The sequence below is a fragment of the Tachyglossus aculeatus genome, chromosome 1 (assembly GCF_015852505.1).
Source record: "Tachyglossus aculeatus isolate mTacAcu1 chromosome 1, mTacAcu1.pri, whole genome shotgun sequence".
Lineage (NCBI taxonomy): Eukaryota > Metazoa > Chordata > Mammalia > Monotremata > Tachyglossidae > Tachyglossus > Tachyglossus aculeatus.
Genome location: NC_052066.1, coordinates 69,372,414 through 69,388,065, shown reverse-complemented (window position 1 = coordinate 69,388,065; position 15,652 = coordinate 69,372,414). Strand labels below are relative to the sequence as shown.

Sequence of the window (15,652 nt, the reverse complement as noted above, 5' to 3'; positions counted from 1 at the left end):
CCTTGGGCAAGCCACTTCACTTCTCTGGGCCTCAGTGACCTCATCTGTAAAATGGAGATTAAGACTGTAAGCCCTCTGTGGGACAACCTGATCACCTTGTGATCTCCCCAGCACTTAGAACAGTGTTTGGCACATAGTAAGCACTTAACAAACACCAACATTGTCATTATTATTATTCTGTGGGCCTCAGTGACCTCATCTGTAAAATGGGGATTGAGACGGGGAGCCCCACGTGGGACAGAGACTGTGTCCAACCCGATTTGCTTGGCTCCACCCCAGTGCTTACTACAGTGCCTGACACATTGTAAGCACTTACAGATGCTGTTGTTATTATTAATTATACAATAATCATAATAATGGTATTTGTTTGGTGTTTATGCTCGGGAGGGGGTGTGGGGATGGTGTCTGGAGCGGGGCTCAGGCCTCTAATTCTGTCCTAATATGCAGGGAAAATTCTAGCTCCGGTCAAGAGGACATCTTGCAGTGGCAACCCTTGGGTGTCAGTGCTGGTCAGCTGGGGCCTGGTGCAGGTGAGACACGGGGTAGAAGTGGGGTGAGGGTGGGAGGGGGGTGGGGGAGAGGGTTTGGGGAGGGGGTCCGACCTGGGGCCAAGGGAAAAGAGGTGAAGTCAGGGCCTGGGGCTACCGGCTCTTTAACTATTCCCAGAGCTTGAAGCAGGGTTGCATCGGGGAAGCGGTGTGGCTCAGTGGAAAGAGCCCGGGCTTTGGAGTCAGAGGTCAGGGGTTCAAATCCTGGCTCCTCCAACTGTCAGCTGTGTGACTTTGGGCAAGTCATTTAACTTCTCTGGGCCTCAGTTACCTCATCTGTTAAATGGGGATTAAGATTGTGAGCCCCCCGTGGGACAACCTGATCACCTTGTAACCTCCCCAGTGCTTAGAACAGTGCTTTGCACATAGTAAGTGCTTAATAAATGCCATTATTATTATTCTACAATCAACCAATTAATAATCGTATTTATGGAGCACTAGCTGTGTGCAGAGCACTATACTAAGCACTTGGGAGAGTGTGCTACAACAGAGTTGGTAGACCTGCCCACAGCAAGCTTACAGTCTAGAAGGGAGCTTACACTGGTCAATCAATCAATCGTATTTATTGAGCGCTTACTGTGTGCAGAGCACTGTACTAAGCGCTTGGGAAGTACAAGTTGGCAACATATAGAGACGGTCCCTACCCAACAGTGGGCTCACAGTCTAGAACAAGGTCCTGAGCAAACCTGCAGGACAGTGGTGGAAGAGGGAGAAGCAGGGAGCTCACTGAGGTTGCCAACTTGTACTTCCCAAGCGCTTAGTACAGTGCTCTGCACACAGTAAGCGCTCAATAAATACGATTGATTGATTGATTGATTGATTGAGGTTATGGGTGGGGAAGACTCCATTTCTAAGCTCCCAGCTCCCGGGAAGAATCTACCATTGGCTCCCAGACCTCTGTTCCTTCTTCCCATTCCCTTCCTCTATTTTCCCCTTCTCCCTTTTTTTTCCCTCTTTTTATTTCCTCCCCTTCCCCAGCCCCTGCGACAGCTTGCTCACTCTCCTTTCTTGTCTGTACCGCCAAATTGGCCAAATCTCTGTAATACTAAAAAATTGGCCCATTAGGTACCGGAGAACATCGGCACTAAGGGCGGGCGGGTACAGCCAGCAGTGCCACAGACATGTGGGCAGATGTGGGTGGGGTGAGGCTGGGGGGACAGCAAGTCTGAGCCTCCCCCCTGCCTCAGTTGGGCACTCTCCAGCTCCCAGCCTGGCCTAGATAAGAGTCTGAGGAGGCAACCCTTGTGGAAAACTGGGCAGGCGGGTTAGCCAGTCGAGATAAGTGGTTGCGGAGCTGGCCATTAGACTCCTAAGGGGGTACCAGCAACTGGCACCCTTCACCCTGGCATATTCACACTCGACACTCGGAAAAGGGTGGGTGCTAATATCTCACTGGCAAACACCCTTGGCTCCCCCCAAAGAATAATAATAATAATGATGATGGCATTTATTAAGTGCTTACTATGTACAAAGCACTGTTCTAAGCACTGGGGAGGTTACAAGGGGATCAGGTTGTCAATCAATCAATCATATTTATTGAGCGCTTACTGTGTGCAGAGCACTGGACTAAGCGATTGGGAAGTACAAGTTGGCAACATATAGAGACAGTCCCTACCCAACAGTGGGCTCACAGTCTGAAAGGGGGAGACAGAGAACAAAACCAAACATACTAACAAAATAAAATAAATAGAATAGATATGTACAAGTAAAATAAATAAATAACTAGAGTAATAAATATGTACAAACATATATACATGTGCTGTGGGGAAGGCAAGGAGGTAAGATGGGGGGATGGAGAGGGGGATGAGGGGGAGAGGAAGGAAGGGGCTCAGTGTCTTGTCCCACGGGGGGCTCACAGTCTTCACCCCCATTTTACAGATGAGGTAACTGAGGCCCAGAGAAGTTAAGTGACTTGCCCAAAGTTGCACAGCTGACAATTGGCGGAGCCGGGATTTGAACCCATGACCTCTGACTCCATAGCTCGTGCTCTTTCCACTGAGCCACACTGCTTCTCAACACAGTAAGCATAGTAACATAGTAAGATAGTAATTAGTAACATAGTAACTAAGTATAGAACATAGTAAGCACTTAACAAATACTACAATTATCATTATTATTATTACAAGCAAGTCAGGTCGTAGTCCCAGTGAGGCTCACAGTCTTGATCCCCATCTAACAGATGAGGGAACTGAGACTGAGAGAAGGAAGTGACTTGCCCAAGGTCACCCTGCAGCCAAGTGGAAGAACCAGGATTAGAACCCAGGTCCTTCTGACTCCCATGCCTGTGCTCTATCCACTAATAATAATCATTTTAGTATTTGTTAAGCAGTAACTATGTACCAGGCACTTTACTAAGTGCTGGGGTGGATATAGGCAAATTGAGTTGGACACAGTCCCTGTCCCACACGGGGCTCACAATCTCAATCCCCATTTTACAGATGAGGTAACTGAGGCACAAAGAAGTGAAGCGACTTGCCCAAGGTCACACAGCAGACAAGTGGTGAAGCCGGGATTAGAAGCCATAACCTTCTGACTCCCAGGCTGGGGATCTATCCACTATGCCATGCTGCTTTTCATTCATTCAGTCATATTTATTGAGCACTACTGTGTGCACAGCACTGTACTAAGCGCTTGGGAAGTACAAGTTGGCTGCTTTATTAGGCCACTGCTTGTGAGCCTCCATCTCCTCTCCTAGCCCCATGCCTCGGGTCTTGAACCCATTAGGACCAGTTGGTCCAGGTTGGCTTGGTCCCAAGGGGAGCTGGGCCAGGGGCAGGCTGCTTGGGGTGGCCCAGTTTCCCTCATGTGGGACGGCAGTGGACTCTGGGGCGGAGGATTAGCTTGGGCCAGTCCCTCTAATGAACTTTTGTCATATTGGGAATCAATGGTGCCGGATCGTTAGACAAATGGGGGTGATTAATGAAGCTGGGAGGAGGTAATTAGGTATGGGCAGGAGGGATGGAAGGATGACTCCCTGCTGGGACTTCCTTGCCCAACTCTGGGGAAGAACAGCTCCTAAATGACAAAAGAGACCGGGGAGAGTTTGGTGAGACCATACCTTAGTACAGTGCTCTGCACACAGTAAGCGCTCAATAAATACGATTGATGATGATACCTCTGCTCTCCAAGATGCGGAGAGGACGGGAAGGCTAGTGTTCTCCCTCCTTGTCGTTCAGCATCGCCCCTCATCTGCCTCCGACTTGTGATTCAGGGCCTCTGTCCTGACCGACTCTACCTCTTCTGGAAGCCCCACAGGCCATCTCTGCTGGGAGCACCATTTTTTTCTTTTATGGTATTTGTTAAGTGCTTAATATGCGCCAGGCACTGTACTAAGCGCTGGGGTAGCTACAAGTTAATCAGGTTGGACACAATCTGTGTTCCACATGGGGCTCACAATCTGAATCCCCGTTTTACAGATGAGGTAATTGAGGCCCAGAGAAGTGAAGTGACTTTGTTTTGTTTTGTTGTCTGTCACCCCCTTCTAGACTGTGAGCTCGCTGTTGGGTAGGGACCGTCTCTATATGTTGCCAACTTGTACTTCCCAAGTGCTTAGTACAGTGCTCTGCACACAGTAAGTGCTCAATAAATATGATTGAATGAATGAATGAGGTCACACAACAGTCAAGTGGCAGAGGTGGGATTAGAACCCAGGTCCTTCTGACTCCCACGCGTGATCTAGGCACTCTCCGTCCTCTCCACAAGAAAGGGACTTCTGCTGGTTCCCCCTCTCCCTCCCTTCTTCTGCCCTCCTCCCTCCCCCCACCCCAGCAATGCCACCAAATCCAATGTCTAGGAGAAGAGCCCTAGCTTCATTTCCCATCTATCATCTCTCTTTCCCATTGATTTGTTCATTCAATCGTATTTATTGAGTGCTTACTGTGTGCAGAGCACTGTACTAAGTGCTTGGGAAGTACAAGTCGGCAACATATATGCTTCCCAGAGAAACATATACATCTTTGCTTCTCAGAGAATCAGCATGATGGACCACAGGCCTTGGAGTCAGAAGAACCTGGGTTCTAATCCCAGCTCTACCACTTTCATTCAGTCGTATTTATTGAGCACTTACTTGACTGCCATGTGGCCTTGGGCAGGACACTTTAAGTCCCTGGGCCTCAGTTACCTCATCTGTAAAATAGGGATCGAGACCTTGGGCTCCACGTGGGACCAACCCGATTCACTCGTATCCACCCCAGCGCTTAGTATAGTGCCTGGGACAAATACTACAATTATTATTATTAATAAAAAGCCCTCTCACACCAGTGGCTCTGCAGAAGAGAAGAAGTAAGGTAGCATCTGGGGTACCAGCTGAGCCCCAGAGATGGGGTTTGGGGTTAGAGTTGGGGATGGGTGCTGTGCAGAGGCGAAGAGGGAAGTGGGAAAGCAGAAGACAGTAGAAAGAAAGGTTGCCATAAACTTCCAGAAGAGAGAATGTCTGGTGACCCTGACCTGGAGAGGTTAATTAACAGACAGGCCAGGGAGAGAGGAGAGAAGGGGAGGGAGGAGGAGGAGGAGGAGGAGGAGAGAGGTGGAGTGACTCAGTGTCAGGATTGCTAGCTCTTCAACTGTGCTAGGAATTCCTGTGCCCACTGTGTCAATGCCTTCCCGAGTGCCAATCCTGAGTCAGATGTGGACCCCACAGAAAGTAATAATAATAATAATAATAATAATAATGGCATTTATTAAGCACTGTTCTAAGCACTGGGGAGGTTACAAGGTGATCAGATTGTCCCATGAGGGGCTCACAGTCTTAATCCCCATTTTACAGATGAGGGAACTGAGGCACAGAGAAGTTAAGTGACTTGCCCAAGGTCACACAGCTGACAATTGGCAGAGTCGAGATTTGAACCCATGACCTCTGATTCCAAAGCCTGTGCTCTTCCCATTAAGCCACGCTGCTTCTTGGGAACCCTTGTGTAGGGAGCCCCAGTGTCCAGCACACTGAGTTGCAGTCCTCTGTCAGTGATGGCTGATGTCTCCGTCTTTTATTAGTGTCTGTCTCCCCCTTTAATAATAATAATAATGGCATTTTGTTAAGTGATTGCTATGTGCCACGCACTGTTCTAAGCACTGGGGTAGATACAAGGTAATTAGGTTGTCCCATGTGGGGCTCACAGTCTTCATCCCCATTTTACAGATGAGGGAACTGAGGCCCAGAGAAGTGAAGTGACTTGTCCAAAGTCACACAGCTGACAAGTGGCGGAGCCGGGATTAGAACCCACAACCTCTGACTCCTAAGCCCGGGCTCTTTCCACTGAGCCACACAGCTTCTCTGCAGACTTTGGACTGCAAGCTCCTTGTGGGCAGGGAATGTGTCTGTTTAGTGTTATATTGTACTCTCCCAAGTGCTTAGTTCAGTGCTCTGCACACAGTTGGTGCTCAATAAATATGATTGAATGAATGAATGGGAGGGGAAAGAGCAGAAGAAATGGGGGCTTCCCAGGGTCTCTTGGAAGGTCTTGTCCCAGGATGGGAGCGGGGATGAAGAGGTAGGGTTTGTCCTGACAGTCCCAGACTCCCCTGACTCCATGTCAGCCATCAGGCAGCAGGTCTGGATTGGACAGGAAGCCTGGGGTGTGGGATCCAGGAGCCTGGAGGAAGAGGGATGCTTGGAGTCTGGGCTCCAGGTCTGGGGCTCCGATTTTTCCAGCCTCCCCGGGCCATCCTCCCAATCCTCAGCGGTCAGCAGCCGGATCCTCCTCCATTCCCGCTCCTTCGCTCCCTTCGCTTCCCCTTCCCCCTGCTCCCCGCCATGATGAAGGAGAGGAGGGAGATGACGGGAGGACAGGAGAGGCTGGAACTCCTCCAGTGCTGCATTGGCCCTTTGTGCCCAGCTAAGTGAATTATAAATCAAACGCAAATGACGGGGAGATCTCCCTGATTGGTGAGGGGAAGGGAGGGTAGAGGGACTGAGAAAGGGGTCTCCATTAGCACGGCCAGGCACGCTCCCACTCAGCTTCTGCAATTAAGTCCTCAGGAGGCGATATTCCCAATCACCCACTGTGACTGATTCGTCGCCCACAACCCAGAGTGCCCCCCGGCCCCTGATTATCTTTTTCTTAACGGTATTTGTTAAGCGCTTACTACGAGTCGAGCACTGTACTAAGCACTGGGGTAGATACAAGATAATCAGGTTGGAAACAGTCCCTGTCCCACAAAGGACTCACAGGCTTAATTCCCATTTTACAAAGGAGGCGACCGAGGCCCAAGTCACACAGCGGACACGTGGCGGAGCCGGGATTAGAACCCAGCTCATAATAAGCACTTAACAAATACCATTAAATAACAAATAAAACAAGCAAAAAACAGGTTCTCTGGCTCCCAGGCCTGTGCTCTTTCCATTAGGGCACACTGCTTCTCTTTCCAGTGCCTGCAGTGCTGGCTTTGGAGCAACATCCCAGAAGGTGAGCTCCTAGGTTTGAGCCCATCCCAACCAGGGGCTGGACCACAGAGCTTCCCCCCACCAGAGAATTGTGGCTCATCCCTTCCCTGTCAATCAATCAATCCAACAATGGTATTTATTGAGCGCTTACTGTATGTGGAGCATTGCACTAAGCACTTGGGAGAGTCCAATACACTGCAGTTCCCAGCCCACCACGACCTTACAGTTTACAGGGCCCTCAGCATCCCAGCTCCATTCCCAGTTTTCGCCATTGCTTTGGACTATAAACCAGACTTATTAATGCCAGGCCTCCCCGCAAACTTTGCCCCCTCTACCTCCAGTCATGGTAAGGTGGTCTTGGGAGAAACAGCATGGCTTAATAATAATAATAATAATTATTATTATTATGGTATTTATTAAGCACTTACTATGTTCCAGGCACTGTTCTAAGTGCCGGGATAGATACACGATAATCGGGTTGGACACAGTCCGTGTCCCACAGAGGGCTCACAGTCTTAATCCCCATTTTGCGGATGAGGGAACTGAGTTCCAGAGAAGTGAAGTGACTTGCTCAAGGTCACATGGAAGACAAGTGGCGGAGCCGGGATTAGAACACATGCCCTCTGATTCCCATGCCCATGCTCTTTCATACAGCAGGGGTTTGGATAGCTTGGCACATAGTAAGCGCTTAACAAATACCATAATTTTTATTATTATAATTACTACAGAACCTGAATGGTCCAAGAGTGTCCAAAATGGACTGGGCCTTCACCACGATTTGTCTCTCCTCATCCCTAGCTGGTGCTGTTCGCTGGGAAGCTGAACACCATCGCTGCCATCGTCACTATCTGCTTCCTGATGGTCTATGCCACTGTGGATCTGGCCTGCCTGGCACTAAAGTGGGCATCAGCCCCCAACTTCAGGTACCGGTTGGGCTGATGGGGAGGGGGAGTCGCCGGGGTGGGGAGCTCGGGCGGGGTAGGCTGGAGAGGGAGGAAGAGAAGGAGGCTGGGGGATAGAAGGCATTATTTCTGGATGCTGCCGTCATCCTCAGGGAGATATTCTGCCAACTGAGTCAGTCAGCCTGCCACCACTGTGTGCCTGGGACCAAGCCAGACCTTGGTGGCACAGTCTCGCTGGGCAGACGGTGGGCATTGCGGTCCAGGGCAGGACTTAGAATGAGCCAGAGAGGCTCCGTCCGCGACGGGAAGATGGGCAGCAGCGGGAGCTCAGGTGGACTCGGATTGCAGCCCTCCGTGCCCTATCCCCCCACAACCCCCCCATCCGGCCTGCTGCCTGCCCATTCGGAATGCCCACATGCACCCCCGCCCCTCCTTCCCTGACTCCCCCTGTGCCTGCTCCGTGCGCTGGCGAGGGCTCTGACGTGTGAAATAAAAAGGGATTTTAATTACCTCTCAGCAAAACAGCAATTAGAGAAAATCACAGCACAACAGCAGCCCCCCCCACCCCCGCTCCCGCCTTCTCCTGGTCTCTCCCCCTCCCTTTCCCCACGTTCTCTCAGCCCAGGCCCCCTAGCTCTGCCATTTTGCTTCTCGCTCGCCCAAATGACCTTCTTGCCCCCCCAGGCCCCTGCCTTCCAGTACTCCAATTGTCCAACATCTGTTTATGAGGCCCAAGGCCTGAGAGCCCTACGATGTGAAGAGCCAGGCTGGCTCCTAGGAGCCCCAGAGACCAAGATGGGTGGGGATGGGCGGAGGAGCTGTGGGGTCTTTCTACCACCATAGTTGGGGGAAGTGGGAAGGGTCTCACGAGTAGCAAGAGGTAGAAATGAAGAGCTGATGCTAGAAGAGCCTAGATCCAGAGCTCTCTGGGCTAGAGGGAGTCCCTCTGGGGCCTTGTCTTTTTGGAAAAGTGGGGCACGTGTGTGTGTGTTTGTATGTATTTGTACAGTTGCACCTGACTGTCAGTGGTTATGCCTGCCGATGTGCACCTGCACACCAACATATAAGCGGAACTTTGCATATTTGTGAGTCGGAAGGCTGGTTTTGTGCCTGTAATTTCACCTGTGAGAGTGTATGTGGCTATACCTGGGCATATCTTGTATCTACTCCAGCGCTAAAGGACACTGAATAATAATAATCGTAATAATAAGTATTGTATACACACGGTAGGCTCTTTGCTGGTCTTTGTGTGCACATGTGTCTGTGCGTGTGCCTAGATGCTCGCCTGCACGTGCCTGCACACTTGTATGTCAGGAACCAGAGGAAAAAATACCCACACTCCAGAAAAGTAGCACATTTCTCCTCAACAAGCTTTTAAAATAATTGCCTGTGACCCCGCTCTGAGCCTCTCCTCCCCCCTCCGCGCTCCTGGCAGGTGTCACTTGTCAGGCTCCCAGGCCTCTGCTAAGCACTTTTCCATTTCCCTAATAAGCCCTTCTGGTAATCTGGGGGTTTGGGGGTGTGTGCGTGTTAGGGTTGGGCGGCATTGTGGGCTTTGGGGAGCCCCAAAGCGGGGGCGGAGTGGCAACGAGGCATCTTCCCGCTGGTGGCATTAGTGGCGGGGGGGAATCGGGGAGCTGATTGAAGCTGTAATTGCAGGCCGTGTGGCCTGCCTAATGCGTGTTATGATTAAGCCCCATTACAGAGCTGCTGGTGAGTGGTGTGTGTGAGTGTGTGGTGTGTGTGTGTGTGTGTGTGTGTGTGTTGCAGGAGATGAGGAGGAAGGGTTGAGGCAGGGACCAACTCTCTGCTGACTGACAGCTCTCCCTAGGGTGTCGGGGGGTTGACTGGGCCCAACTATAACTCCTTCCCCAGCCCTGAATGTTCCCTCCTCAGGTAGCCCAATAATAATAATTTTAGTATTTGTTAAGCGTTTTCTATATGCCAAGCTCTGTTCTCGGCCCTGGGGAGGATACAAGGTTATCAGGTTGTCCCATGTGGGGCTCACAATCTTCATCTCCATTTTCCAGATGAGGTAACTGAGGCACGGAGAAGTGACTTGCCCAAAGTCACACAGCTGACAAGCGGCGGAGCCGGGATTTGAACCCATGACCTCTGACTCCCAAGCCCGTGGTCTTTCCCCTGAGCCAAGCTGCTTCTCAATATCCATCAATACCCATCAGCCCTCCCTTCCCCAGCCTTCCTAAATAGACACCCCAAGCTCCTGATCCAGAGATCCCACCCTGGTCGAGACAGGTGGTGGGCGATCCTACCTAGAGGATGGAGCAGGAGGTGGGCGGGCGGGAGGGGGGGAATCTGCCCATTCCCCACGTAGAAGAGGCCGGGGGGCTGTGGCGCGACGCTGTATCAGAGGGGAGGGAATCATTCGCAAGGCACCGCTCAGCTCCCCAATGAGCCGAGACGCGCTGGGTAACAAGCTGCTGATCAGCCGTAAATCTCAGGGTGCCCCTGGGCCCTGGCGGAAATCCCGTGGTTGCCACAGCGCAGCAGAGGGATGGAGCCTCATTGGACTGGTGTGCTGGGAGCTTTCATTCCACTGGGCAAGGGAGTCGGGAGGCCTTCTGTCACTGGTGACTCACCAACAGGAGATTGGGTTAGCCCTATTTTCACTGAGCCGTAGTGAAGGAAGAGCAAGCTTTGGTGCATCCTATTGGATAACGGGTACCTGGGATTTCACCTAGCGGGAAGTGGTTAACTGAATCTTTGCAGGATACCAGGTAGGGGAGAGCAGGGGGCCTCACCCTAGATCCGATCCTATCCTCTGGACTATGCTCCTCTAGACTGTAAGCTCATGCCGCTAACCTCCTCACTGTATCTCGTTCTCGCCTGTCCTGCCGTCGACCCCCGGCCCACATCCTCCCCCTGGCCTGGAATGCCCTCCCTCCACACATCCGCCATTCGCCATCCGCACATTTCTCTCTTCAAAGCCCTACTGAGAGCTCACCTCCTCCAAGAGGCCTTCCCAGACTGAGCCCCCTTTTCCTCTCCACCTCCCCATCCCCCCTGCCCTACCTCCTTCCCCTCCCCATAGCACAGATATTTTACTTGTACGTATTTACTATTCTATTTATTTTGTTAATGATGTGCATCTAGCTTTAATTCTATTTGTTCTGATGACTTGACACCTGTCCACATGTTTTGTTTTGTTGTCTGTCTCCCCCTTCTAGACTGTGAGCCCGTTGTTGGGTAGGGACCATCTCTATATGTGGCCAACTTGTACTTCTCAAGCGCTTAGTACAGTCTTCTGCACACAGTAAGCACTCAATAAATACGATTGAATGAGTCAATTGTGGGCAGGGAATGTGTCTGCTTACTGTTGTACCGTACTCTCCCAGGTGCTTAGTGTAGTGCTCTGCACACAGTAAGCACACAATAAATAGGAGAAGCAGCGTGGCTCAGTGGAAAGAGCCTGGGCTTTGGAGTCAGAGGTCATGGGTTCAAATCCCAGCTCCACCAATTGTCAGCTGGGTGACTTTGGGCAAGTCACTTCACTTCTCCGGGCCTCAGTTACCTCATCTGCAAAATGGAGATTAAAACTGTGAGCCCCATGTGGGACAACCTGATCACCTTGTATCCCCCCCAGCGCTTAGAACAGTGCTTTGCACATAGTAAGCGCTTAATAAATGCAATTATAAATAAAAAAAATAAAAATAAAATAGGTTTGAATGAAGGCCTGTCCTTAAGGCGAGCATCACTGTAGCCACTTGTTGCCCACCCACACTGGCAAGGCCTGGATTTGTGGGTCGGTGTCCTTCAGTGGTGTCCGCTCAACCCTGGCTCCTCAGGACGTGGCAGGTGGTCAGGTTTCCCTCCTGCAGCGGTGCCAAGGTAGTTGAGAAGGAGCATGGCTTCATTAATTCATTCATTCAATCGTATTTATTGAGCACTTACTGTGTGCAGAGCACTGTACTAAGCACTTGGGAAGTACAAGTCGGCAACATATAGAGACGGTCCCTACCCAACAGCGGGCTCACAGTCTAAAAGGGGGAGACAGACAACAAAACAAAACATATTAACAAAATAAAATAAATAGAATAAATATGTACAAATAAAATAAATAGAGTAATAAATACATACAAACATATATACATATATACAGGTGCTGTGGGGAGGGCAAGGAGGTAAGGTAGGGAGGATGGGGGGAGAGGAAGGAAGGAGGGGGAGAGGAAGGAAGGAAGGGAAGAGGAAGGATGAAAAGAGCACGGGCTTGGGTGTCAGTGGATCCGGTCGTTCATTCATTCATTCATTCAATTGTATTTATTGAGTGCTTACTCTATGCAGAGCACTGTACTGAGCACTTGGGAAGTACAAGTAGGCAACATATAGAGACGGTCCCTACCCAACAACAGGCTCACAGTCTAGAAGGGGGAATCTAATCTTAGAAGGGGAATTCTAATTCCAGCTCCGCCACGTACCTGTTGTGTGACCTTGGGCAAATCACTTGGCTTCTCCGTGCCTCAGTTCCCTCATCGGCAAAATTCCTTGCCATCGGCTTTAAAGTCCTCAATCACTTGCCCCCTTCTTCCTCACCTCGCTGCTCTCCCCCTACAACCCAGCCCGCTCACTTCACTCCTCTAACGCTAACCTACTCACTGGACCTCAATCTCATCTATCTCACTGCCAACCTCTTGCCTACATCCTGCTTCTGACTTGGAACACCCTCATTCTTCATATCTGACAGACAGTGAACTCTCCCCACCTTCAAAGTCTTATTGAAGACATAACTCCCAGAGTCCTTCCCTAAGTCCTCATTTCCTCTTCTCCCTTTCCCTTCTGTGTCCCCCTTGTACTTGGATTTGCTCCCTTTATTCACCCCTCCCTCAGCCCCACAGCACTTACGTACACATCCGTAATTTCTTTCTTTCTTTATATAAATGTTTTTCTCCCCTTCTAGATGTAGGCTTGTCGTGGGCAGGGAATGTTTCTTCAACTCTCCCAAGCTCTTAGTACCGTGCTCTGTGCGCAGTTAGCGCTCAATAAATACAACTGGGGACTCAATACTTGTTCTCCCTCCTACTCAGATGGCAAGCCTCTAGACTGTAAACCTGATGTGGGCAGGGATTGTCTCTCTTTATTGCTGAATTGTACTTTCCCAAGCACTTAGTACAGTGCTCTGCACACAGTAAACGCTCAATAAATATGATTGAGAATGAATGAGACCTGATTATACTTGTATCTACTCCAGCATTTAGCACAGTGCTTGACACATAGTAAGCGCTTAGCAAATACCACAATTATTATTGGTTTCTCCCTCTGTAGTGAGCACCTCTGGCTCCTCTAGAGATGTGAATAAGTGCCGTTTAGGTAAGGGGCGACTCTTCCAACAGATCGGTTCTGTCTCCCATTGGTCCTCCCCTTTGACTTGCCACTTTCCCAATTTCAGATGTCATATTCATTCGATTGCATTTATTGAGCACTCACTGTGTTTGGAGCACTGTACTAAGAGCTTGGGAGAGTACAATATAGCAATAAACAGACATATTCCCTGCGCACAGAGAGCTTAGCGTCTACATGTCATGTGATTGATACATTTGACCCTAGCCTCTTGAGCTAGTGAAAAAGGTAGGAGAGATGTGATGGGAGAAGCAGAGCATAGAGTGGTGTCCTGCCACTTCCTCCCCTCCCGGAAGGCCTCCTTGACTACATAGAGCCTCTGATCATTCATTCATTCATTCATTCATTCAATTGTATTTATTGAGCACTTACTGTGTGCAGAGCACCGTACTAAGCGCCTGGGAAGTACAAGTTGGCAACATATAGAGACGGTCCCTACCTGACAATGGGCTCACAGTCTAGAAGGGGGAGACAGACAACAAAACAAAACATGTAGACAGGTGTCGAAATCGGCAACGCGGCCACTGTTTGCCCCATTGAAGAACCTTGTCTTTGTTGAAGTTTGGTAGCATATTCCCCCCAAGAGTCCAAGGTGATGTCGACCTGGGCCTGACCTTTATGTCTTCCTTCTTTCCTTCCTTCCTACCTTTCTTCATTTTTTCCAACATTCAGTCCAACTTGTTGCCAACTTGTACTTCCCAAGCGCTTAGTGCAGTGCTCTGCACACAGTAAGCACTCAATAAATATGATTGAATGAATGAATGAATGAATTCAGTCATATTTATTGAGTCCTTACTGTGTGCAGAGCACTGTATTAAGTGCTTGGAAGAGTACAATACAACAATAAACAATCACATTCCCTGTCCACAATGAGCTTACAGTCTGGGGGAGGGGGAGACAGACATTATTATTATATTATTATTATTATATTATTATATATTAATATATTCATATATAATAATAATAATAATAATAATAATAATGTTGGTATTTGTTAAGCACTTACTATACCAAGCACTGTTCTAACCCCTGGGGTAGATACAAGGTGATCAGGTTGTCCTACGTGGGGCTCACAGTCTTCATCCCCATTTTACAGATGAGGGAACTGAGGTGCAGAGAAGTGAAGTGACTTGCCCAAGGTCACACAGCTGACAAGCAGCGGAGCAGGGATTAGAACCCACGGCATTAATATAAATAAATAAATTATTTATTGACAATTGAAGTTGGGTCAACCTGAGAGCGGCATGGCACTGCCAAGTGTTGTCAGTCGGCCAGTCAGTCATATTTATTGAGTGCTTACTGTGTCCAGGGCACTGCACTAAGCGCTTGGGAGAGCCTCAGTGGAAAGAGCCTGGGCTTTGGAGTCAGAGGTCATGGGTTCAAATCCTGACTGCCAATTGTCAGCTGTGTGACTTTGGGCAAGTCACTTCACTTCTCTGTGCCTCAGTTACCTCATCTGTAAAATGAGGATTGACTGTGAGCCCCCGTGGGACAACCTGATCACCTTGTAGCCTCCCCAGAGCTTAGAACAGTGCTTTGCACATAGTAAGCGCTTAATAAATGTCATCATTATTATTACCATGATAATAATAATTGTGGTATTTGTTAAGCACTTACTGTGTACCAGGCAGTGCTCTAAATGCTGGGATAGATACAAGATAATTGGGTTGGACACAGTCCCTGTCCCACATAGGGCTCACATTCTTAATTCCCATTTTACAGTTGAGGAAATTGAGGCACAGAGAAGTTAAGCGACCTGCCCAAGCTCACACAGCAGAGAAGTGGCAGAGTCAGGATTAGAACCCACGTCCTTCTGACTCCCACGCCCGTGCTCTAGTACATTTTAACAATATAACAGGCCCATTCCCTGCCCACAGCGAGCTTACAGTCGAAAGCCAGGGGGCCTGAGAAAATGCTTCTGAGCTCCCCCAACTCCCATCCCTATATCGTGATTGTGTGGGGAGGGTGTGGATTAGGAGAAATCTGACAGATAATTACTCTCCCCCCATTCAAAGCCTTATTGAAGTCACATCTCCTCCAGGAGGCCTTCCCTAAGTCTCCCCTTTCCTCTTCTCCCACTCCCTTCTGTGTTGCCCTAATATTTTCCCTTTGTTCTTCCCCCCTCCCAGCCCCACAGCACTTACGCACATGTCTGTCATTTATTTTTTTATATATTAACGTCTGTCTTCCCTCCTCTAAACTGTAAGCTCGTTGTGGGCAGGGATTGTGTCTGATTTTTGTTGTAACATACTCTCTCAAATGCTTAGTACAGTGCTCTTCATATGGTAAGTGCTCAAATATGACTGACTGAATGAGAATTGAAGCCCCTAGAGGAATGGTTTTGCCTACTGGGCTGGTACCCGGGGCCTGTTGAAACAGGGGGAGGATGATCACGTCAGAGCCCAGCGTGGGCTCCTCTTCTCCTCCGTTCCTCTGCACTCCACGTCCCTCTCTCCTACTAGGGACAA

At 49.6% G+C, this 15,652-nt stretch overlaps 1 protein-coding gene across 1 annotated transcript in view; it reads left to right on the top strand.

The window, feature by feature from the left end:
• LOC119926804 (solute carrier family 12 member 9-like) overlaps positions 1-15,652 on the top strand; it is a 67,098-nt gene that overhangs the window by 38,966 nt on the left and 12,480 nt on the right. The window contains exons 8-9 of the mRNA XM_038745203.1: positions 448-530; positions 7,726-7,850. Coding sequence (XP_038601131.1) covers positions 448-530; positions 7,726-7,850 — 208 coding nt within the window. The remainder of the gene's footprint in view (positions 1-447; positions 531-7,725; positions 7,851-15,652) is intronic.